Consider the following 25,986-nt stretch of genomic DNA (forward strand, 5'->3'; position numbering starts at 1 on the left):
AAAAAAATGAAAAAAAAAAAATGAAAAAAAAAAACAGCATAGGTCCCCCCCCCCCCTCAAAGTCCATACCAGGTCCTTCAGTATGGTATGGACTTTAAGGGGAACACCACTCCAAAAAAAACAAAAAACAGCGTGGGGCCCCCCCCAGAATCTGTACCAGACCCTTAGCCGAGCATGCCAGGCCAGGATAGGGGGGGGGGAAGAGCGAGCGTCCCCCCTGAACCATACTAGGTCTCTTTCCCACAACATGGGGAGGGTGCTTTGGGGTGCCCCTCAAAGCACCTTGTCTCCATGTTGAGGGGGACAAGGGCCTCTTCCCGACAACCTTGGGCTGTGCTTGTGGGGGTCTGCACATGGAGGCTTATCGGAATCTCTAAGCCCCCTTTAACAAGGGGGCCCCCGGATCCTGCCCACCTATGTGAATTGGTATCGGTTATATCATACCCCTACCAATTCACCAAAAAAGTGTAAAAAAAAAAAAAAAAAAAAGACAGTTTTTGACAAGTCCTTTATTCAAAAATAAAAAAATAGTGTCCCCCCGATGTAAATCCATCGTCAATCATGAAGCTCACCGCATCCCAAAAATAGAAAAAAATTCAAAGATGCTTCCGCCTCTTCAGAAGCATCTCCATGAATGACGCTCTTGAGTTTTGACAGCTCTTTTATAGGCAAGGGGCGGGGTCACCCGGTTACATCATTTGGTGGCACTGCCCCCGTCTGTTGGGTCTCCCTCTGATTACCTGCAGACAGTCACTAGGGGATTTTTCACACATCTATCCTAATTCCCATTTGATCATTACTCAATAAACAGTCCAGGGTATTTGGTTTTGTGATTATTGGGGAACTTGGATGGTAGAAGGAAATAATGGGATACTCCAATTGAACTATTACAGTAGATGAGGACAACTCTCACTTGGCCTCATCAGGTTATTTGTGGAAGCAGACACACTGCTTTAACCATACTGCCACTTGTATGGAAGGATTTAAGTCCTTTACTCTCTCTAGCAGCAGACTTGATGCAAGCTACTTTATCTTCAGGACACTCTCTAGTATCCCCTTGACTGACACCCATCCACTGACTCTTCTATTGAAGGGATGGTCCTTTACATGAAAGGCCCTATGACACAGATCTCTACTCACTGTAGGCAGAATCAGATCATTTCCAGTGTCTCTCTTCCAATCAGCTCTGAAAGACCTCTGGGTTCAGCTCCTCTCTAACATTCAGGCCCTCAGGTCGACCACCGGAGGCCGCATGAAAGCCTCTACAGAGAAGAGGCAGCCACCACCACCCTATGGGACCCCACTCTCCAGCCGAGGCACTTTGCTCTGCCAATCACCAGGGCTGTAATAATGCCTGTGCCCTCACTTGTCAGGTTTCCTCCCACTGTCCAATATGCCTCCCTAGTGGACCAGTGTGAAACATTTCAGACAAGCTAAGCTGCACCTGAGCACCATGAGAAGACCCTACCAATGGATCCTGCTCTCTGGTAGGCAGAGAGCAATATAAATGTACCTGACAATCTTCCAGGTAATACTCTCTCTTCTAGCACCTACCTAGGAGGGTGCTACATGTAGTTGTCATGTACAACTGCCATAAAAAGCTATATAATAGGTATTTAGAAACCTTGTAATGGTTTGTAGCACATAGTTTTCAAGCTCAGCAGAAATTTTTTTTTCTGGAATGGGACTTTTTACTCCTGCACAAAACTGATGGGTAACTAACTTATTTATTGTGGTAGAATTGTCTCACGTGTGCCCAGGACTGTACCAACACAAAAGGAGTCCCATCTGTATATTTTATGTATGTGTACAGCATTAACCCCCCCTGGCGGTAATCCCGAGCGTGACTCGGGGTGCATTTTTTAGGTCAGGATCGGTATCCCCGAGTCACGCTTGGGGTGGATGTGCAGAGAGCGCAGCGGTGTTCTCTTACCTTATCCTGGCGATCCAGCGATGATCTCTCATTGCTGTGACCGCCAGCCGAGAGTCCCGCCGCTCCTCCGTCGGTGTGATGACTTCCTAGTTCCGTTCCCTGCAGCAGCAATGCTGCATGGGAGCGGAACTGGGAGGGAAATTCAAAAAAAAAAAAACTTTGCACAAAACACAAACACATAACACATTTTATATTATATATATATATATATATATGCATATATATATATATATATATATATATATATATATATATATATGCATATATATATATATATATATGCATATATTTATATATATATATATATATATACCGGTATATATATATATATATATATATATATATATATATATATATATATATATATATATATATATATATATATATATATTATATATTTATATATTATATATTTTATATATTATATATATTATATATATATATATATATATATATATATATATAATATATAATGCATGAATTATAATCTAATCAATAATATAATTTTATTATGTATATTATATATTAAATAATAAAATTATATTATTGATTCGATTATAATTCATGCGTTTGTGTTTCAAATTTATCACATCTGGGATGTCTACTAGACTCTTGTTTTGGTCAGGTTTAAGTCAGTAATTACTAAGAATTGTAGGCCTATAATACATAACACCAAATTTCCATGAAAACAATTGTACCGCTTTTGGTATGTAATTCCTGACATAATCATACCGCCAGGGAGGTTAACATAGTGGCATTAACATATTGCCAAAAGTATTGGAACGATTGCCTTTACATGCACATGAACTTTAATGACACCCCAGCCGGAGACTTGAACTGGAGAGAGTCCAGAGAAGGGCAACAAAAATAATTAGGGGAATGGAGGACATCAGCTATGAGGAAAGACTGCAGGCATTGAACTTCTCTCTGGAAAAGAGACGCTTGAGGGGGGATATGATATCAATGTACAAATACTGTACTGGTGATGACCCTAGCATAGGGAACAAACTATTCAGAGAAAGGGAATACAATAAGACACGTGGCCACTCACTAAAACTACAGGAAAAACGGTTTAACTTTAAAATACGTATAGGGTTCTTTACTGTCAGAGCAGTAAGGATGTGGAATTCTCTTCCACAAGTAGTAGTATCGGCAGGGAGCATCGATAGTTTCAAAAAACTATTAGATGGCCACCTTAAAGACCACAACATACAGGGGTATACAATGTACGGTTAACAGCAAACACACACACACATGTGTTGAACTGGATGGACTGATGTCTTTTTTTAACCTCACAAACTATGTAACATCAGTGCCTGTCCTCACGAGTGCACTTTTGGAAGAATGGTCAAACATTACCATATACACACTCCTAAATCTTGTGGACAGCCTTCCCAGAAGAGTTGAAGCTGTTACATTTAAGATAGCTAATTGTGAAAGAACGAGTGGTGACTATAACAGGGGTAATTTTAGTTGGGAGCATAAAGTTGTCCAAAATGTCTTGGTATGCGGACGCCTTAAGGATTCCCTTCACTGGAACTAAGGGGCCAAGCCCAACCCCTGAAAAACAACCCCACATCATAACAACCTCTCCACTAAATGATTTGAACCAATGCACAAAGCAAGGTTCATAAAGACATGTATGAGCGAGTTTGGGGTGGATGAATTTGACTGGCCTGCTTGGAATCCTGACCTCACCCCGATAGTACACCTTTGGCATGTATTAGAGCCAGACCTTATCGTCCAACATCAAAGCCTGACCTCACAAATGTGCTTCTGGAATAAAGGTCAAACATTCCCATAGACACTTTCCTAAACCTTGTGGACAGCCTTCCCAGAAGAGTTGAAGCTGTGATAGCTGCAAAGGGTGGGCCAACTCAATATTGAACCTCACGAACTAAGACTGGGATGCCGTTAAAGTTCATGTGCGTGTAAAAGCAGGCGCCCCAATACTTTTGACAATATAGGGTATGTCTGCTTTTAATAGAATACCATTTCAATGTTTAGTAACTAAACACACTTTAAGTGAACAATGGATGGAACGGATGGATGGATGGAATAGATTGACATTGATATGCTGAGCATACTTTGGTTTTAGTCTCAGTTCTGCCTTGATACACATGAATATGCTTTATTTTTTCTGCCTTCTGTTTTTAGGGACACTTTATAACCATGTTGGCCTTCATTATGCTGAATTGAAATGTTTTAGTGAAGCTGAAAAGTGCTTTACAGAAAGTCTGAATCTGTGTAGCGGAAAACAATTTTCTATAAGAAAAATGGCTGTATTACTGCAGAACCTGGGAGCTGTTGACAATGCTCTTTACCAATATGAAAAATCTCTCCGGAGTCATGCAGAAGCAGCAGATATGTATGGTAAGGTATCATATTCATTACGTGTATTAATTAGAGCAGTCTTCCAGATCAATCGATATTTCCATTAAATAGCTCTTTCCTTTTACTTGAGTAACTGGACGATAAACAATGTTTTATATTATGGTTTTAAAGTGATTTACTACCACTAAAAATGGAATTATATGTCCTGAAATAAATACATTTCAGCTGGCTGAAACCATCTAACCTGCAGATACGAATTGAAATGAGTGTGGATTTCTATACGTAATCTGTCGTCATTACAAAAATAAATAAAATAGAAGGCATTTGTTTCGTTTTTTTCTTTGATACAGTAGCTATTTGCATACAAACTACATTAAATTCTTTGGCAGCCATTGGCTTGAGAGACTAAACAGAAAATCCTACTGTAATGTATTGTACAAGGGTTGCTCATCATTCACTTGGGAAAACTCAAACCCTCAAAGGATACTCTTTAGATTTATTTAATTTATACCGAAAGCAATCAAAAGTCACCTTTTAGCAATTTCACTTACTGTAAATATGATGAGATTATGTGATTGGTATGGTCACTGCATTTGCATATGTGTAAAGAGCGCTCTCACTGATATTTTGATTAAATACTATTATCACTATACATAAATCAATCTCATAAACATATCATTAAACTCATATCTTCAATAAATCAAATGTCCAAAAAGGTCCATCATTATAGGTGATCTTCTTAAGAAATTTTAAGATTCCATCATGACTTAAAGTGCTTTAATGCCAAGTGCTGTAAACATAAATTGGTGCAATTTGTGCTCCTCTCCTGTGTGCCTATTCACTCACCAACTGCCACAGAGTCCCACAACAGAAGTAATTTGCACTTTATAAATTGTCTCAAAATGCTGAGCTTTGCAGTCCTACAACTTGGCTTCCTATTTGCAGATGAAGGTTTAATCATATGTGGTATTAATGGTAAAGAAAGGGAAGAATATATAGCATAATTGCTTTTATTTAGGCATAAAAAACAAGGTATTCCACTCACATGAGAATATAGTACAGGCATAAAAACCAGAACCGGAAGTGCGCTGCGACTTGCGTGTCAACGGACAGATCTGACCTCCCCACCCGCGGTGATCTGACGTCACCAACCGCGGTCAAGTGACACGTTTCATCCCCCTCCCCCACGAGACATTATCAAAGGTTATAACCTTTGATAAAGTCCCATGGGAAGGACGAAACATGTCAGATGACCGCGAGTGGTGACGTCAGATCCAGCCGGTGACATGCAAGTCGCGGCGCACTTCCGGTTCCAGTTTTTATGCCTGAACTATATTCTCATGTGAATGGAATACCTCGTTTTCATTATGCCTAAATAAACGGAATTCCATAAAGAAAAGATATTGTGTTTATAAACACAAATGACTTCTGTCATGGGAGCCTGTGGCAGCTGGTGAGTGAGTGGGTACACAGGAGGGGAGCACGGATTGCACCAATTTATGTTTATAGAACTTGGCTCTACAGCACTTTAAGTCAAGAAGGAAACTTAATATTTTCTAAGAAGATCACCTATAATGATATAATGATGGACTTTTTTGGACATTTGATTTACTGAAGATTTGAGTTTAATGATATGTTTGAGATTGATTTATGTTTATTGATAATAGTATTTAATCAGAATATCAGTGGGAGCGCTCTTTACACATATGCACATGATTTAAAGGCACTACACCTTTCAAAGGAGCAGCGACCTCACCGAATCACCGAATAAAACTTTATTTAGTTTAATTATTCACTTATTTTCAGTTTGTTTCGTTATTTATCCACCTGTATAGCACACCCGCATTAGCGTAGGTATATATATATATATATATATATATATATATATATATATATATATATATATAATACTCTCTAATGGTCACTGCATTGTCTGCTGCATTCACACTTGCTCATTTTAAATCACGGGCAAGTTTGCTGCAATTCTGCCTGCAATTCAAAAACTCTTAGGTGTGAATGACAAATTGCACAACACACATTTCAGATGGCATTAATTTGAATGGCACCTAAAACGCAGTGCGGTTCTGCCTCGATTGTCGAGCAATAAATCATGCTGCAATCACGGCAAAGCGCATGACATGAAGTTCGTCACCCAAAAAAAGTTCAGCAGCTTCTTTTGGGTGACTCGATGAGGTTCACCATGATTACAGCGTGATTTATCATTCCACAATCATGGCAGAACCGCACCGCATTAACTTCCATTCAGTGCCATTAGGTGCCATTAAATGAAAGGTATCTGAAATGTGTGTTGTGGGATTTGTCATTCACACCTGGATGTTTTGAAACTGCGGGCAGAATCACAGCAAACCTGCCCACAATTCAAAACGCCCAGGTGTGAATGCAGCCTAAATATTTACTCCTGAGGCTGCTTTATTGAATAAGTAGGTGAAAAATGATAGGATCATTGAACAACTGGAATACTGCATTGATCACGTGCACTAAAAAAAAGCCCTTGAAATGGATTGAGGCTGTGCTGAATATCACTCCACTGTCACAGAGGTGTTCTGATAACAACCAGTACCAAGGTACCAAGTATTGATAGAGTCGGGGGTGGGTTTACCATTAGATGCAGTGGGGGAGATTTACTTAAACTGGTGCACACACAATCTGGTGCAGCTGTGCATGGTAGCCAGTCAGTTTCTAACTTCAGCTTGTTCAATTAGACTTTGACGATGAAACCTGGAAGCTGATTGGTCACTTTTCACAGCTGCACCAAATTCTTTGTGCACCAGTTTTAGTAAATCTCCCTCAATAGAAGTGTTCCTGTAGACAGCATAGGCAAAGCCAACATTTTTCATCATTAGTAACACTACAATTACCTTAAGTTCTATTTAAACCCATGTATAGAAACCTAATATATATTCAGCCTACCATTCTTTTTATAAAAGCAAAACGGTCCTGCGCTAGGAAAACAGGATCTGCTCTCCCTCCATAATAATAAACAAAAGCCACCCGGGGGTCATAAAGCAGCAGTGTGGATGTAATGCACCAGGGAAGGTGCTGGAGGCATGCAGTTACACCAACAATGACCACAAGGGGGCGCTGAATGGACCAACTGGATAGTAAATGATGATATAGAACAATGTAAATGAATGCAGATGACATTGTGTAAAAAATCCAAACATTGAAAAGTTTATTTGGGGATAATTCCATAATTAATTCATGCATCCATGATGCAGGACAGTGATAAACCATGCACAAACTCCCTTGACCCGCACTTTTAAACCCTGATGGGTAAAAACTCACAGGATGGATCCCCTCTGGCGTTCTGCCAGTGTACCATGACCAGCCAGGGCGGTGTTGCGGTGCAGGCGGCCGTAATCTTCTCCAAGCTATGGAAATGGCAATAGAATGGAATACAGGCGGGTGTGTCACAGAGATGGGAGAAGGACCACACTCTGCCAGGCAGAAGGAAGGCAGGAGATGTACCAACCAGTGGAGCTCCTGAGGGAGCCAGTGGAGCCAACCAGCAGCTATGTATACAGTGGGAAAACAGCCCGAGCGTGACATCAGACCCTCGAGAAGTGACCGTCTGGAGCAAGACTTGAGCCGCTGGTGAAGCGCGGATGGGGAAGGAAGAGACAGGAGGAGGTCACTGTCATCACTTGTTGTCTTGACAACGTGTTTTGGGTGTGGCCCTTTGTCAAGACTTGAAAAATCTTGGGTCCATTCAGCACTCTCTTGTTGTCATTGTTGGTGTAACTGCATTCTTTTTATAAGGTGGCTGTTTTATTTTTTATTTTTTTTTCAGAGTTTCTTCTCTTATTTTTCATCTGCTGAGCTATTTGTCCAAGGATTGACAATTCTCATTCACCATAGCATATCTTTGTCATCCTAGGACAGTAAATGTGTTAGTTTGGACTATAAAACATCTCTACCTTTCCTCATCTGAAAGTCTTAGTTCACCTTTTTGTACCAGAATGGTAGTTTTCAGTAAGAAATAAAGCCTTTGCTAGTGAATTTTATGCTCAACCCATTCATATTTTATATTCTATTTACTACCCCCCCCCCTTCCTGACTACAGTGAATCTGTGTGCTATCTTCTGTCAAACTCAAAAGAGGTGGTAAAGAAAGGTGGTCAGGAATGATGGATGGACTTGCTACCGACATCACTGCACAAAGTAAGCAGAGATCTTCAGGACTCTGCTATCGATCACAGCATTTGCCTAATGTACAGGAAGCCTGGTTAACTACCATGAAGACATTTTTAAATAGAAGGATTTGATAGATAGGATGGGCCTTTTTCAGTACTTAGACATTGACTTTAACATAAGGGGGAGGTGTTCTGTAGTTTACAGAGGGGAATTGGGCTGGGCTGATATAACACTCTCTGCTGACCCAGTCTAAGGCTGGCCATACATGTTACATTTTCTTGTACGATTTACCTTAAACTATGTAGTGCAAGGGCCTGCCTAATTGGATACAATTGAAAGTTGTTTAGTTTGTTTGACCTCATATTATATGGTTTTTGGTAAATCTAAAAGAAAATTGTACAAGGGAATTGAACATGTATGGTCAGCCTTAGACGTACCTTTCCAGCAATCTTCACTGTTCTGCTCCACCTGGAGCACCACAGACTTTCTCCCAAAAGTTTACTCTTTTTCATGTGCATACATGCTGTGGCACCATTTATTCCTAAGAGAACCTATAACAAGGGATTACTACCTGTAGTTTATCCTGCCTTCCTGGGAGTGTGTCTGTCTGTTCATGTAGGTCCTGACCCTCTACTATTTAAGCAGAGGGAGGAATTAGTTCTAGGTTCAATTCTGGGCAGAGAGAAGAGACGTTTTGGTCCATGTTTACACTTCCAAATGTTTGAAACTAAAGTTTACCTTTAGTAAAGAATTATAAAAAGACAGACCACCTTACATTTTGTGTGGTGAAGATAACTGCATGTAAAGTGGGCATAAATGGTTCATGGTTGCAGACAGTTGGACAACAGCAAGGTGGCCCTACAATGTGCACAGCAAATACCTGGAGAATCCCCAGTTAGCAAATGGATCCACGGTAGCGGTGGTAAAGAATCGGTGATGGTGTGTCAGTTGGTTGGCAGTGACTATGAGGGTTATTCCGCTGCACCTGGCCACCTAGGTACCTTGAACCACATGTGTAGTATAGGCCTTTCATATAAAAAAAAATACCAAGCACCCCTGTCCAGCCTATGACCAAAGAAATGGAACCTGTGTGAGTGTGACTAGGAACTTTTGGGGTGAAATCAGAACTTTGACCTCCCCCTCCCCCCTTTCCTCTGCTAATCTGCTGTACCAAGGGCCAATATCCAGAAACTGGTTCAATTCCCACAAATGCCAGAGGGACCTCCAAACAAATCCTACTCTTTAGGACTGCTGGAGGCTGCAATGAGTAGGGCTCACTAAAGTAAGGAAAGGGGCCACAGCTTATATGCACAACAAGAAAACCATTTGGTGGGGACAGTTTCTGCAGAAAGTCTGTGCATCTCCATTGAAGAAGCACACTAAAGATCACTTGAACAAGGCTAAAGTGAGACTGGGTTAACAGCACCCAGGTAAAGGAAATCTTTAATGGGTAATTGTAGCCAAGCTGTGGTAATATTTATGGATAGGCTCAGACCCAACAGGAGCAAAGTGGCTGTTCTTTGCCTCAAAGCAGGGGCGTAACTACAGGGGTTGCAGGGGGTGCAATTGCAACTGGGCCCCATGCTCCAGGGGGCCTGCGCAGCTCCCCAGTACACCTGGATAGGAGGGGCAGCATGTAGAGAAATCACTGTCCTCCTTTTTCCCCCTGTAGCTGCAGGAGGAAAATTAAGGAGATTGGTTCTTCTGTATGCTGCCCCCGCCACTCCTCCCATCCAGTTCACTTGTCCTCTGCTGTCTTTGCAGGACTTGTGAAAGGGTCCGTAATAAAGGGCACCGCAATGAGAGTAAAGGGTCCAAAGATCAGTGGGAAGAGCCCCAGGCTTGAAGGGAAGGGCCCCGGCCATGGGTCCGAGGGGCCCTTCATGGTTTCTTGCACCGGGGCCCTGAAGGTTCTAGTTACGCCTCTGCCTCAAAGTGTCTGTGCATAAATATAAAAGTCAATAATAAAGATATGTTTTGTTAACACATTTTTTTTTTTTTTTGGTATTTTAACACTTTTTTTAGTAGCACTGGCGAGAGCCTGGAAATCACCGAAACCCCCCACACCAGCGGACACCATTCTCTTGCTCAACAATCACCTTCGAATGGAATTTGCCTTCGCCAGAGCCAATCTAACGTTTTTTTTAGTAATTTCTTGAAATGGTGTATTATGTTTTATAATAAACATACCTATTTTATTGCTCTTCCCTTTTATGTGAAATATTTTTTTCAAGTTATGTTTACCATATTCCTCTTAGGTATTCTAGCTCATCTTTTCTTTCCTGTGGATCTGTGTCATTTGTACCTTTTATGTGTTGCAGGTTCTCTGGGTGAAAGGAATGCACAAGGGCAGTGCCTATGTAACTTGGCTTTTGCCTATAGCCAGCTAAAGAACTATGACTTTGCAGAGTTCTATTACCTTCAGGCACTCCAAGCATTTGTGGATGCAGGTAAAATATCAACTGAAATCTGGACTTTTTACTGAATATAGATTACATAATGCCCTCTTCCACACACTAGTCTTACCTAAAAACAGAAGATTCTTAGTTTCACTAAAAATGTGTGTGCCCAGCAAAATCATTTTTTCTTAGTTTTGGATAGAACAGTGAAAGTTTAGAACCCCATGTCAGGTTTTCACCGCTATCCAGAGTGGCTATGTCCATTTTAAATGAAAGTTTCTTTGTAAATACGACCTGTTTTTTATTATTTGCCACTCTACTTAACCACTTTAATACAGGGCACTTCCCTCCCTTCCCGCCCAGGCCAATTTTCCCCTTTTAGCGCTGTTGCATTTTGAATGACAATTGCGCGGTCATGCAACACTGTACTTACACCAAATTTATATCATTTTCCCCCCACAAATAGAGCTTTCTTTTGGTGGTATTTGATCACCTGTGCGATTTTTACTTTTTGCTAAACAAATAAAAAAAGACAGAAAAGTTTGAAAAAAAAAAAAAGTTTTTTTGTTTATGTTATACAATTTTGTAAATAAATAAGTTTTTTCCTGCACTGATGAGCACTGATGAGACTGCACTGACAGGCACTGATGAGGAGGCAATGATGGGGTGGCACTGATGGGGTGGCACTGATGGGGTGGCACTGATGAGGCGGCACTGATAGGCGGCACTGATAGGTGGCACTGATAGGCGGCACTGATAGGCACTGATATGTGGCACTGATAGGTAGCACTGATATGCAGCATTGGTGGGCACTGATAGGCGGCACTGCTGGGCACTGATAGGCAGCATTGATGGGCACTGATAGGCGGCACTGACGGGCACTGATAGGTGGCACTGACGGGCACTAATGGGCACTGATAGGCAGCACTGGTGGGCACTGATGGGCGGCACTGATCGGCACTGACGGTCGGCACTGATGGGCACTAATGGGCACTGATAGGCGGCACTGGTGGGCAATAATGGGCACTGGTGGGCGACACTAAAGGATGGCAATGATGGGCACTTGTGGGCAGCACTGATAGGGAGGACACTGGTGGGCATCACTGATGGGGAGGGCAATGGGGGGCTCCCTGAGCCCTGATTGCCATCCCTGGTGGCCATAGTGGGCATCCCTGGGGTCATAGTGGGCATCCCTGGGGTCATAGTGGGCATCCCTGGTGGTTCTAGTGGCATCCCCCCCCCCGAGGGTCTGCACTGGTAATCAATGATCTGATTACCAGTGCCGACCCCTCCCCTGTCAGGGGAGCCGCCGATCGGCGCTCCTTTACTCGTGCCTGTCAGGCACGAACTAAGGAAAGTCGATCAACGGCTGTTCCTGTTTTACTATGTGACCAGCCGTGATTGGACACGGCTGATCACATGGTAAAGAGCCTCCGTCAGAGGATCTTTACCGAGATCGGAGGTGCAGGGTGTCAGACTGACACCTCGCATCACCGATCGCCGCTCTGCGCGCCCCCGGGGGGGCGCCCAGAGCGGTGTTATCCTGCCGCCGTCATATGACGTCCGGTCAGGATAACTCAACCACATTCCCGCCGTCATTTTGTAATAGGGCGGGCGGGAAGTGGTTAAAGAGGAAATAAAGTCTGCTATTTTTTTTTCTTTTCTTTTACCTACAAAGTAAAGACATAATGTGCTAGTTTGCATTATGCAAACTAGTTATTATTAGTTTGCATTACTAGCACATTACTATTTACTATTTACTATTTATTTATTACTATTTATTACTTATTTATTTATTTATTACTTATTTATTTATTACTATTTATTACTTATTTAGCACATTACTATTTACTATTTATTTATTACTATTGTATTACTATACAATACTATTACTATACTAGCAATTACTATTATTAGTTTGCATTACTAGCACATTATGTGACACTTACCTGTAAACGAAGCCCTCGTCATTCCCTCTGAAGGCTGCATCCATCTTCACCCCTATACAAAACACACAGGGGGTGCACCGACCTAGTGCATTATCTCGAGCTAAATAATTTATTGTATAAAAACATGGTAAGTATTTTAATCACAAAAGCAACAGTAAAATATGCATCACAGATCTCAGTAAGTTCCATCCAATGTATCAACACGTATAGATATACCAGTCACTGAACACCCCGTGGGCTGATGCGCTTCGAGGAATTCCTGTACTTCAAAGACACCTGGTGGCTCATGCGCATGGGAGCCACCGGTCACGGCAAAGGGCTCTGAAGAAATGGCACGGGTGGCCGTTCCTTCAAAGGGCATGCACCAATGACATGATCAGCGCAGTATACAGTAAATATCTTCTAAACGGTGCAAGCTTAGAAGATATTTACAGTACCTATAGCTAAGCCTTATTATAGGTTTAACTATAGGTACAATCAGTAGATGAATGTTTACAACCACTTTAACCGCTTGCCGACTGCGCACAGTATATTTACTGCGGCAGTCGGCCCCGGCCAGGCAGAGTGACGTAGGTCTACGTCGCTCGCCTGTCACTCCTTCCAGAGCCAATAGCGGGCGGGCGCGCGCCCGCTGAGGCGCGCGCCCGCCTCGGCTCGTTCACGGAGGAGTGCGGGAGTGTGACTGGCGGACCCGATGTCCGCCGGTCACACTACGATCGCCGCTACAGCGGGAGAAAGACAGAGCGGCTTGTGTAAACAAGCCACCTGTCAGTTCTCCCTGTGTAAAAGTGAAGATCAAACAGTTCTACTATGTAGAACTGTTGATCTTTGTTTTTACACTAGTAGACCTGTCCCTACACAGTTAGAATCACGCCCCTAGGACACACTTAACCCCTCCCTGTCCAATACTGTTAACCCCTTCCCTGCCAGTGTCATTTTTGCAGTAACAGTGCATATATATAGCACTGATTACTGCAGTAATGTCACTGGTACCCCCAAAAGTGTCAAAAATGTCAGTCAAGGGTCCGATCTGTCCGCCGCAATGTCGCAGTACCGCAAAAAAAATCGCAGATCGCCGCCATTACTCGTTAAAAAAAAAAACACCAAAAATGACAAAAATCTTTCCCTTTGTTAGTAAATGCGATAACTTTTGCGCAAACCAATCAAAATACGCTTTTTGCGATTTTTTTTACCAAACATAGGTAGCGTAAAACAAATTGGCCGAAAATTTTAAAAAATTTTGATTTTTACATTTTTTTTTGGGGGAATTTCATATAAAAAAAAGTGAAAAATATTGTTGTTTTTGCAAAAATTACGCTCTTTTTTTGTTTATAGCGCGTGATCAAAAAATCGCACAGGTGATCAAATACCACCAAAAGAAAGCTCTGTTTGTGGGAAAAAAAGGACGTGAAATTCGTTTAGGTACAGCGTCGCACGACCGCGCAATTGTCCGTTAAAGTCACGCAGTAAAAAATCGCAAAATAACCCCTGGTCTTTAAGCAGGAAAATCCTCCGGTGGTAAAGTGGTTAAACAAATCAGAACCTGTGTCCATGGACTTTTATTTGCCTTAGTATTTCGTCTTTCTTAATAAAATTGAATGGGAAAGCATAAGACACCTAAAGTAGGTTGATGCAGATAAGAGGGAGGTCAACTGCAGATTAAATGCACCAGTCAATGAATTCTGAATGATCTCAGGAGCGATTTGGTCTGATATCAAATGCACAAGGAATGTACCTAAAAGCACACTGTATTTGCCCATTGACACAAGCCCAAACTAGCTGACACAACCCCTATACTGTTACCAGACACAGCATATGGTGCAGGGACCCATCTCTTCCTCCAAGTTCTTGTAATTATGCCTGAATATCAGACCTTTCTGAAGGGCAATGCCCACACACTTACTGATAGTTTTGAGATTGCCTACAACCCCCACTTTCCTAGTGGCCCATCAAAATGATGATCCGCCTCACTGTCTAATAGGTATGTGCAGTAGGTAGGTGGAGGTGGGCAAACTTGACGCTGACACATGAAGAACTAGTGGAGATTTGTCTGTAAAAACAATGCATATTGACTGGAAATTGGATATGTTCAGGCACCTCTAGGTACATGCACCAAACTGTATACCTGGCAGCAGTTTCTTTTTTTTAAGTATGATGGCGAAATTCCTTTTACATTAATTTCAATACAAAATTAAATTGGCCCTGAATGCAGTATGATTAATTATCTAATCTGAATAAATGATACATTTCTCTGTCTTTGTTTTTTATATCCCTTGCAGTTAACGCCCTAAAATAGATTTACTATATCTCCTCTATGTCCATGTAAACCATGATTTCCATATTGTGGTAATTTTTACCACAAAAGTGAAGTGAGAAGTCTAGCAGTCAAACCGTCTGTTACAGTATGATTTGATTCTTCACATAAGGAAACAATAATACAATATAAACATAATAAAGTGTGAACATTAGTATCATCGGAATCTGAAAGCTTTTTCGATAAACAAAAAAATCTAACTTTTGGTATTTTACGACATTTAAAATTTGCAAGCCTTATCTTGATTGGCAACTGAACTTTTCCTCCCAGGCCTAAAGGAGAAAAAGTAACCCAAAGGATAAGGAATGTATGCACTGTTTAGATTGTCTGCCCTCATAGTCTGGTGTATCCTTCACTAAGAAGTGTTATCTAATATATAAAGAATTTAACACGTCTGGCCAATTTTTACAGACAATTTGCAAATCCAGGTGGTAGTTTCCTCCCGAAAGCTTAAAGCCAATTTAACTTTGTATATAAACATATGGTGCAGCACTACTGAATATTCAATACTGTGAACAACTCTTATTAAATCACAATGAGTGAATAAACATAATAAACATATAATTGTGTAAAGTAAAAATCCTTTGTAAATATATATTCCACAGCCATGCTCAAATCTTCTTAAACAAATGAATTTGTGCCACCACCACCGGGTAAATTGAACTCTCACCTCACTCCTGTTAACAACAGACTTATTTTGCAGCGTTCAATTTACCTGGTGGCGGAGGCACAAACTCATTTGTTTAAGAAAATTTGAGCACGGGGATGGAATATATATTTGTAAAGGACTTTTACTTTACACATTTATATGTTTATTATGTTTATTCATTCATTATTGTCTTTTGTGATTTAATGGTTGTTCACATTATTGAATATTCAGCACCATATGTTTTATATATTGATTATTCCTTAGTGTAGTGAAATCACTAATAGGTGTTCAGCAGCTACTGAACACAGAGTTTGACATATAGTTTTTTGTTTGATCACTTAGTGTAGGAGTTAAAATAAAAATAGAAAAGTGGTAAGTGTGAAGCTGAAGTGGTGGGTATTAGTGGAGGTCCCAAGGTTTATCAATATATACCTTTAGCATTGCATTAGAGGTGGAATGGCTGATTTTGAGCATGAAGGCTGGGAATGTGTGCTCTTATGTAAGGATATATACTAACTAGATATTTAGCAGATATTTTAAATATCCACTATGACAAGAATATATTCTATAGGAAGAGCATTTTTAGGAATGAAAAGAAACCACTGTGGATAAACACAAGTACAGTTTTAGTTATGGTTAGGCATATTACAAAAGCATTTAAAATCTTAAAAGGTTTAGTGTAAGTAAAATACTTTTTGTGACAGGAGTCACTTTGGTTGGAGGGCCTGTGGAACACAGCTTACCTTAGAGAGGTTGGGAATTTCTTCTCTCAGCTCCCTAGGCCCCTGTTATGTGGAAATCACCCTGTGTCTATTAGGGACACAGAGTGACCAAGGAAATGATGGAAAGGTACTTAATGGACACTGAGAATATGGTTTGGATTACTTCAAATGGGACAGTAATATTTATCAACCATATGTCTCAAGAAATATATGAAGACTATTCCTGACCTGTTTGATTCCGAACATGTTCATTGAAAGAGCTAATCACATTAGCCTACTGATTACCAACAATACAGACCTGCTCACGGATATAGAAATACGGGGCAACTTAAGAAACAGTGACCATAGGTCAATTAGTTTTAGTATTAATTATAGTAATAGGAATCACAAGGGCAATATAAGAACACTGAATTTCAAAAGAGCCAATTTCCCAAAACTGCGCTCTCTGCTAGAAAATATCAAATGGGATAGAACCCTGGGAACAAAGAACACGGAGGAAAAATGGGAGTGCTTCAAGAGCATACTTAACAAAGGGATTGACCAGTGCATTCCAAAGGGAAATACATTTAAAAGAGCAAAACTAAACCCTGGGTGGCTAAACTCCAACATAAAAATGCATATTAATGCTAAAGGAAAGGCCTTCAAAAAATACAAGACTGAGGGGTCATTGGCAGCATTCAAGCATTACAAAGAGTGTAATAAGAAATGTAAAGACGAAATCAGGGCAGCTAAAGTAGAACATGAGAGACATATAGCAGAAGAGAGTAAAAAGAACCCCAAAAAATTCTTTAAGTATATAAACCGTAAGAAAGCAAGGCCAGAACACATTGGCCCGATAAAAGACGATAAGGGAGTTTTGGCCACAGAGGACAGGAAAAAGGCGGTAGTGTTAAATCATTTCTTCTCTTCAGTCTTCACAAAAGAATTGGGGGGCTACACTAACCCAGCTTGTAAGGCCAAACTAAACAACACACCTCAGGAAATACCGCCATGGCTAACAGAAGATAGACTTAGAACTAAACTAGAGAAACTTAACATAAATAAATCACCATGACCGGATGGCTTGCACCCAAGGGTGCTCAGCCAGGTGATTGCCAGACCATTATTCTTGATCTTTAAGGATAGTTTACAGACGGGTATGGTGCCAGCTGATTGAAAAAAAGCCAACGTGGTGCCGATATTTAAAAAGGGGCCGAGATATATCCCGGGTAACTATAGGCCGGTCAGCCTAACATCAGTAGTCTGCAAGATTTTTGAGGGGATGTTAAGGGACCACATACAAGACTTTAGTAATGAAAATGGTATTATTAGTAGTAATCAGCTTGGATTCATGAAAAATCATTCTTGCCAAACCAATCTATTAACCTTTTATGATAAAGTGAGCTGCCACCTAGGAAAAGGTAAGCCTGTGGATGTGGTGTATCTGGACTTTGCAAAGGCCTTTGACACCGTTCCCCACAAACGCTTACTGTTCAAACTAAGGAAGGTAGGTATAGACCATAAGGTGAGTACCTGGATAGAGAACTGGCTCCAGGGGAGAGTGCAAAGGGTGGTGATTACTGGGGAGTAAAATCTCAGTATTTGCGGATGATAGTAAACTAAGCATGCCAATATCTTCTGGGCAGGATGTGGAAACCTTACAAGCGGACCTGAACAAAATAATGGGGTGGGCAACTACATGGCAGATGAGGTTTAATGTTGAAAAATGTAAAGTAATGCACTTGGGTGCCAGAAACCAGAAAGAAAGCTACTCATTAGGGGGGGAACCTCTGGGTGAATCTAGGATGGAAAAGGACCTGGGGCTACTGGTAGACAACAGGCTTGGCAGTGGCATGCAATGCCAAGCCGCTGCAAGCAAAGCCAACAGAATACTGGGATGTATAAAAAGGGGGATTCACTCCAGAAATAAGGAGATTATTCTCCCTCTCTACAAGACTCTGGTCCGGCCACATCTGGAGTATGCTGTCCAGTTCTGGGCACCGGTCCTCAGGAAGGATGTGCTGGAACTGGAGAAAGTCCAGAGAAGGGCAACAAAAATAATTAGGGGAATGGAGGACATCAGCTATGAGGAAAGACTACAAGCACTGAACCTATTCTCTCTGGAGAAGAGACGATTGGGAGGGGGGGGGCGGGGATATGGTATCAATGTACAAATACTGTACTGGCAACCCTAGCATATGGAAAAACCTATTCAGAGAAAGGGAATACAATAAGACACGTGGCCACTCACTAAAACTAGAGGAAAGGCGGTTTAACCTTAAAATACGCAGGGGGTTCTTCAATGTAAGAGCAGTAAGGATGTGGAATTCTCTTCCGCAAGCAGTCGTATCAGCAGGGAGCATTGATAGTTTCAAAAACTATTAGATGGGCACCTTAAAGACCACAACATACAGGGGTATACAATGTACGGTTAACAGCAAACACACACACACATCATAGGCTGAACTGGATGGACTGATGTCTTTTTTCAACCTCACTAACTATGTAACTATGTAGCCTCTGTTCCATGTTCTTCAATGTAAGAGACAGACAGTCTGGTGCTGGTGGTGTCCTGCTATTGTCTGTGTATTAAGGTGTCATGTGTTTTCTGTTAAGCCTCTCTGTCCAATTGTTAATTGTTAATGAACTCACATATTGTTTCTGTCCAGATGGCTAGGTAATTAGTTCAGGTTAATTATATTTCTATATACAATTTCATCTGCATAGCATAATGTAATCAGACACCTGACCTGGTAGGGTAATCTGATTAGAACGGGGATGTCCTCCTGTGAGGTATATATTCAGTGTGAGTTTGTTCAAATAAAGGTTCCAGATCTATACAAGCTATTCCCGGCTAGTTTTGTATGGGGGCGCTGTAATATCTGATATCTATGTTCAAGACTGGAGGAAGCGGTCTTCTGACGGAAGCTCACAAGCGCAGTGTGGATTGTGGTTTCGTTGCACTTTTAACTCATCAAAATACATTAGTTAGTCCCGAGTCAAAAATCTCCATAGGATTTAATGATGAAAGCATATAAAGGCGGGCCTGACTGGAAACATTTTGATAAATCACTGATTCTGTACAGCTAATATCTCGCAGGATTGGGGACAGGTGATTACAAGACTGGGAGAGGGGTGGAGGAGACTACGGTGTAGAGTACAGTAGACAGTGTAAGTGAATCAAAGGTACTCTTCTATATTAGGTAGTAATGGGAAAATCAATACCTGACAAAAAAATGTTAGCTACAGGATTCAATATTTATTCCACAAATGTGTTTAGTTCATAACAATTATGGGGTCAAGAAGTTTTTGTTTTCCCTCAAGAGGAATGATTGGACATTTATACAGACTGTTTTGTTTTGCTTTACCCTAGACTAAAAAGCTGCAAGCTTGTGAACTTGGGGGTTGAGTTAAAGTATAACTAAAGGCAAAATGTTTTTTTTTAAATCTTGGGTAAAGTGGAGAGGGATTAGAACCCCTGTCAGTTTTTATTGCGATCTGTGCCCCCATTAAGGAGAGTCACCCTCTCAATTGGTCTTGTTTACCATTATCATTAAAAGTCAAAGTAAAAGAAACTACCCAAATTGTGGGTTGTCCCCAGAAAAGTAATAGAGGGAAAATCTAGTGGGGACACTAGTTCTGGTGACCTGGGGGTTTCTAAGGACTTCCCTTGATTTACAGGGATTTCATCTCATTTCCTGTTTGGTTATGGGACAGGAAGTGAAGGGAAATCTCTACAATGGCACATAGACTGCGAAAAAAAAAAAGTCTGACAGGGCTTATAACCCTCCCTTGCTCTATCCAAAATGAAAAAAAAGTATTGCCTATAGTTCTACTTTAATAAGGGGAAAAAGAATGAACTCTGCAAGGGCATTTTTCCCAGAGCTTAGCAAATGAGGTGAAGCTTCTTTTTGCAAAGAATAAAAAAAGCACAAAAAAACAGGCACAGAGCAAACGTCCACATGGATGCAGGGTCATAGTAAACTCATACCATTATGATCATTATGGAAATAATAATAAAAAACACCAAAGTAGGAGCTCTTATCCTAACTGGGTAGTGAATAACGAGAACCAGAGCCCAAAAATAGAACAAATGTAAAACAATTCACAGTATATTCCAAAAACGCATGAGAACAGAGGCATACATTTAAAAAAGATCCAGGTCAGCAGAGTGCAGGGGCAAATGAGGCAGGTTCACATGGATCACAAAGCCCAACAGGTGGAAAGAACAGCGGATGATTTTGGGCAAGGATGGATAACTCAGGTCCCGGACACCATGGATTAGAAAGCCAGGTGACCCCTGAGAAGATGGAGAGAATCAAGGTATCCGGAGGAGGGCGTGTCATCTCCGGGACGCCAGGGGCATACCTGTAGGTATGAGACATCAAGGGGAGTTTACTACCACTTTAAGTAATCTAGCAATATTCCAACAAGCCATATGGCTAAAAAAACATCTAAAAATGTAGGCTAATGAAACCTGACTTTTTCTACAACTAATCATTACAAGAGATATACCCTTGCAACACCTGTTTAAATGGTAGTAAAGCTTTTGTGATTGAAGCGTAAAGTAAATCCATTCACATCACAAATGTCACATACAATTTCCATGACTCATTGAGTCGTTTGAGAGAAAACTAAAAGAGACGCTTTAAAATAAGACTCTCTAGGTCTAAAACAATTTTTATTCAGGAACAGTCACAGGCAGGGCTGAGCAAATCCTCAGCAGATACAACTTCATACTGATTTGGATCAATAGTAAATGATTGTGAATCTCCCTTTGGAATGGCTAGAATAAGATATCCGCAGCACAGGCTTCATAGCAAAGCAGCATGAGCCATCCTTCAGCCTAGCTGTATAAATGCATCCTGCAATGAAGTTCAACACATTCACTGCAAGTTTTTTTCCATTCTGTTGTTGTTGACATTGGACTCCAGCCATCTTAAGTTCATAAGAGCATCTGATATTTTCCCACATGCTTGTTGGTATTTAATGCAGCATGCAAATTACAGTATAAAAATCCATGCTGCTTACTGTTTTCCTTTTTTTTTTTCTTTTTTTTTTTAGAGCTGTTTTTGTTTAAAATCACAGATTGCAGTTTACTCTTTTTCAACAAGCCTAAACATACAGTGGCTGTGCTTAAAACAGATAGGAATAAAATGTATATAAGGGAAAAATAAGCCATAATGATTCCAACCAACTTAAATAACATACCTTATCCAGAATAAACTAAAAAAAATACTATTATTTACAGCTGGCCCACGCGTTCCGCACCCAGTTTTCGACAGCTCAGCCTAACCTGAAATCTGTGTTGCTCTTGGAGTTGAACAAGTGCCAGGAGCCTGCCCACTTGATCTCCCTTTTCTATGCCAAACTCCACAAGCCCTCCTCCACTGAGATAGCTTATGGGCTTAAGACTCGCTGGACCCGGGATGTGGGACCTATTGAGGATGAGGAGTGGGGGGAGGCACTAGAGACCTGTCAGAAGGTGTCCCCGAAATTGTCTGATAGACTTACCCAGACGTTTATTATACATCAGGCCTACCTCACACCCCTTCGGATGTCCAGATACCAACCTGATTGGGATCCTGTCTGTCCAATGTGCCAGGCGGCTGGAGGCACCTTTTTCCCCTTGCTCTGGAGTTGTTCACAGCTCCGGGGCTACTGGCAGCAGGCGGTAGCCTTTCTACATGACAAGATGGGGTCTCCGCTGCAACTGGACTCCAAGCAGTGTCTCCTGGGTATATACCCTGATGGGGATATTAATAAGTTTATGTCCATATTCTTGCAGGAGACGCTGTTTGTGGCTATGAAACTTATAGCTAGGACTTTCATGCGCAGCGATCCCCCAACCTTGGCTAGGTGGATACGTGAGGTGAATACCAATATTCCCTTTCACAAATTGCTCTATAAACACAGGGGATGTCCCGCCAAGTTCGATAAAATTTGGGACAGGTGGATGAGTTGTCCAGACACTAATGTATAAGTTTGTTCTGAATACTGCCCGCCTTACATGGTTTCTGTCTTTGTTTATCTTCATGCACCACTACCGACCTATATTGGCTAGCACTAACCGGTTGTACTCTGTATACCTGCATTTTGGCTGTTGCCCTTCCCAATCTTTATTTACTGTACACTGTGTGTATTGTTGTACTTGTTCAGTTTCTCTTTTACTGAGCTATTTTAATTGTACTGCACTAAAGTTTTCAATAAACTCACTGTTTGGAAAAAAAAAATACTATTGAGAATACATGAGACTTTCAAGATCTAGAAGTAGTCTACATTACTGGAAAAATGTTAAAAGAAAACATAACCAATTTGATTCAGTATAAAATAATTTGTTTAAAAATAGGAACAACCACCAAAAAAAGTGGTTTATGTAAAACACACTTCAAGAACCCAATATAGGGCTGGAACAACATTGCCTATAACAAACAATTTATTTTATTGCTTTTGGCACCGCTCAAAGAGGTGAAGGTATATCCCTGTGTCCCAGAGCATGGGGTGCTGGCTTATTCTGACACCAATCTCGAGGGCTAGTAGGTGTAAAGAGGAAAGGAACACCGCTTCTCCCGACCAGCCCAGGTGAACAAACTATAAGGAGCAGCCTCAGCCTACCTTAATATTTGTTCTCTTTCATCATTTGTTAATTTCCTCTTTAAAAACAATTTATTTTCAGTATAAAATAATTTGTTTAAAAAAAGGTACAACCACCAAAAAAAGTAGTTGATGTAAAACATACTTCAAGAACCCAATATAGGGCTGGAACGATATCTAATATAGGAACAAGGACACTGCAAAACAAATACACATTTACAGATGTACATCAAATATATTGGACCTGCGATCACTCAATGTGTTTAATGGAAAGTAAATGTAATATGCTACTTTAAAATTTGAATAAATGGGTCTGGCGCTCACTGGTGGCTAATGAGCACCATCTACGGTTCATCTGTGCCATAGATTACAAATCTGAATTTGGAATTTGGATAAAACGAAAATGGACTTTAAAGGCACCTATCTAAAATTATTAGATTTTATTGTTTACATTAAAACGTTTTTACACAATAATACAATAGCAAACATAGAAAATATTTAGTAATATTTAGTAACATTATCCAAACTCACAGATGATTAAAAAAAGGGTTTGGCAACCATGGAAGGTTGTAGGTCTAGGGCCAACTGTAGATAGTTTTTTCCCATTCATTATTTTATCTTGTTATAATTTTCTCCTAAAATATTCAATTCACAAAAATACAGAAATACCACTTGGGTGTGGAGTCATTTTTTACCAGAGGAAAAGAACATTTAATGGATGAAAGTCTTAAATGAATTGTAATTTTATCTTAAAGTGGACCTTCAGCCTCCTTAGGATGATCCTGCCTTTCCACCCCTCCTCCCTTCCTCTGCAGGAATAAATAGGGCATTGCTTTATTTTTTCTTTTGTTTACTTCTTTTTTTTTTTTCATTTAAAGTCCACCCACCTCCCCATACACATCACTCGCCTTAGGCGAATGAAACGCACACTGCCTGCTGTGCCTCCCGGGATAAGTACATCATATCCTTTTAAAATGGCATAGCCTTTCATTCAAGGAAAGGAGGAGGGGGTGGGCCTATTGGCGCATCTTCAAGAGGCCCGTCCACTGAATCCAGAAGAGCTGGCGGGCCTCTCGATGAAGTTAGAGAGAACATGGCGGCGTGGGACGTAGTTGTGTCAGTGCATAAAAAGATCTCAGAGGGACAACGCTGGATCTACTGGATGGGTGAGTATCTGAAATGCGCAGATTCCACCTTCAGGTAATCGGGGCCAAAAAAAAAATGGCGAAGTTGGCCAGTGTTCCTCTGCATCCTAAAATGGCTCCTTTTCCTCAGTCAAGCAGTAGTAATCCTGAAGCTAGTTGTAATTTATGGACCAACAGCCCATGCAATAATATTTGCAAATGGATAAATATCACAACCATTCCAATGCTCCGCTACAAATACAAATGATTCCACACACAGATCTAGCGCTGCCAGCTTTCATGTGGTTTGTCCTCCCCTCCCACAATCAGTCAGTCAAAGACAGCAGCTGCACTCCAGAATAAAAAGCCATACTCTGCATTTATTGATGGATTCAATTTTCAGCAGACCACCTGAGCTCCTCTCTATGACGCGTTTCCCTTGTAATGATCTTATTTGTAGAGTTCCAAAAATGCTCACAATGAGTAAAATGCATCAGAAGGAGGGATGCAAGTGGTCTGTTGTACATTCTTTCTTCTCTCTTTAATGTGATTGTTTGAGATTTGTTGAGTACCTACAAAATTAACCCCTCACACATTAATAAAATAATTTTGAAAAAAGCAACATGGGGAAACATGATCATTTTTACTGGAGCTACCTTTCAAAGACACATAAACATAATTTCTTTCAAAGACACATACACAATTTTAAAAGGTAATTTACATATAATCATATGGGAATAAATAGTAGTTAAAAACTGAATGCAATCAGGTTCTAAAGAGTTTTTTTTAAATATGAAGTCAAAGCATGATATTATGGCACCTTGTGTCTTACACTACAATATATTGGGAGCTCCTTTAGCTTCAGGTTTTGCCTCTTCTTTGGGGTTTCTTCTGAAGCCGCTTTGATGTGTTCTGATAATATGGGTAAACAGTTTGTTACCTTGGCATCTCCTGAGGAAGCTATAGTGCGAAATGCGTTGAGATTTGATCTCGCCCAGACACAGTACTACCATTGTAATGTTATGCAATGTTCTGTATATGTGCTTGCATAGTTTTTAAGGCTATATGTGCATGGTAATAATATAATGTATATGACTGGGACTGAGACATGAGATGCCATAATCTCATGCTTTGACTTCATGTATAAAAAAATATTTTATTCAGTTTTAACTACTATTTATGCCCATATTATTTCATATAAATAAAAGTTTAATTCTTATTATGTGTATGTGTTTTTAAGAGGTAGCACCAGTGAAAAGTCCCATGTTTCCCCATGTTGCTTTTTTCTAGATCACTTATGGATGTGCTGCATATCTGTCTATAATCATAGTCGTAATATAATATTAATGAACTAATATAATACTTTATATGATTCCTACAGTAAATCCTTCATATACATGGTAATGATGTTATTGAAATAAAGCAGTATTATACCAAAAAGCAAATAATTATTATATTTCAGCGGACCAATTCTTAGATGTGATGGCTGTATTAGTTATCTTTTTTAGACTTTCTTTTTTCCTTTTTATTTGGTGATCCAGCCAAAAAGACTTTTGTTTTTTGAGACAAACCATTTACTATTGACAGGAGTGCTTAGAATGATCAGCTTTTATTTATGTAAAATCTTTATCACGAAGGCAAAATAATAGGTTTGCTGTAACTGATTATAAAGTGTGAGCTGGAGTTTGGCTTATGCTGGTTAGTAATTTAAATCTGATAGTACATCTAACACTCACCTTCCCCAGACTGGCAATGCTGCTGTCCAAATGTGCCCCCTGGGCTCATTCACCCAAAGTGTGGGCACTCTAATACAGGAGGTGTGTTACTGGCCAGAT

General features: G+C 40.5%; 1 protein-coding gene across 2 annotated transcripts in view; it reads left to right on the forward strand.

Moving 5' to 3' along the window:
- LOC309555194 (tetratricopeptide repeat protein 24-like) overlaps positions 1-25,986 on the forward strand; it is a gene marked incomplete at its 3' end in the record, with an annotated part of 114,990 nt that overhangs the window by 47,755 nt on the left and 41,249 nt on the right. For both annotated transcript variants that reach the window (XM_082257051.1, XM_082257050.1), the window contains exons 3-4: positions 4,091-4,306; positions 10,743-10,871. In XM_082257051.1, the coding sequence (XP_082113177.1) occupies positions 4,091-4,306; positions 10,743-10,871 (345 nt within the window). The remainder of the gene's footprint in view (positions 1-4,090; positions 4,307-10,742; positions 10,872-25,986) is intronic.

This window comes from Pelophylax lessonae, assembly GCF_965119305.1.
Source record: "Pelophylax lessonae genome assembly, chromosome: 4".
NCBI classification, from domain to species: Eukaryota; Metazoa; Chordata; class Amphibia; order Anura; family Ranidae; genus Pelophylax; species Pelophylax lessonae.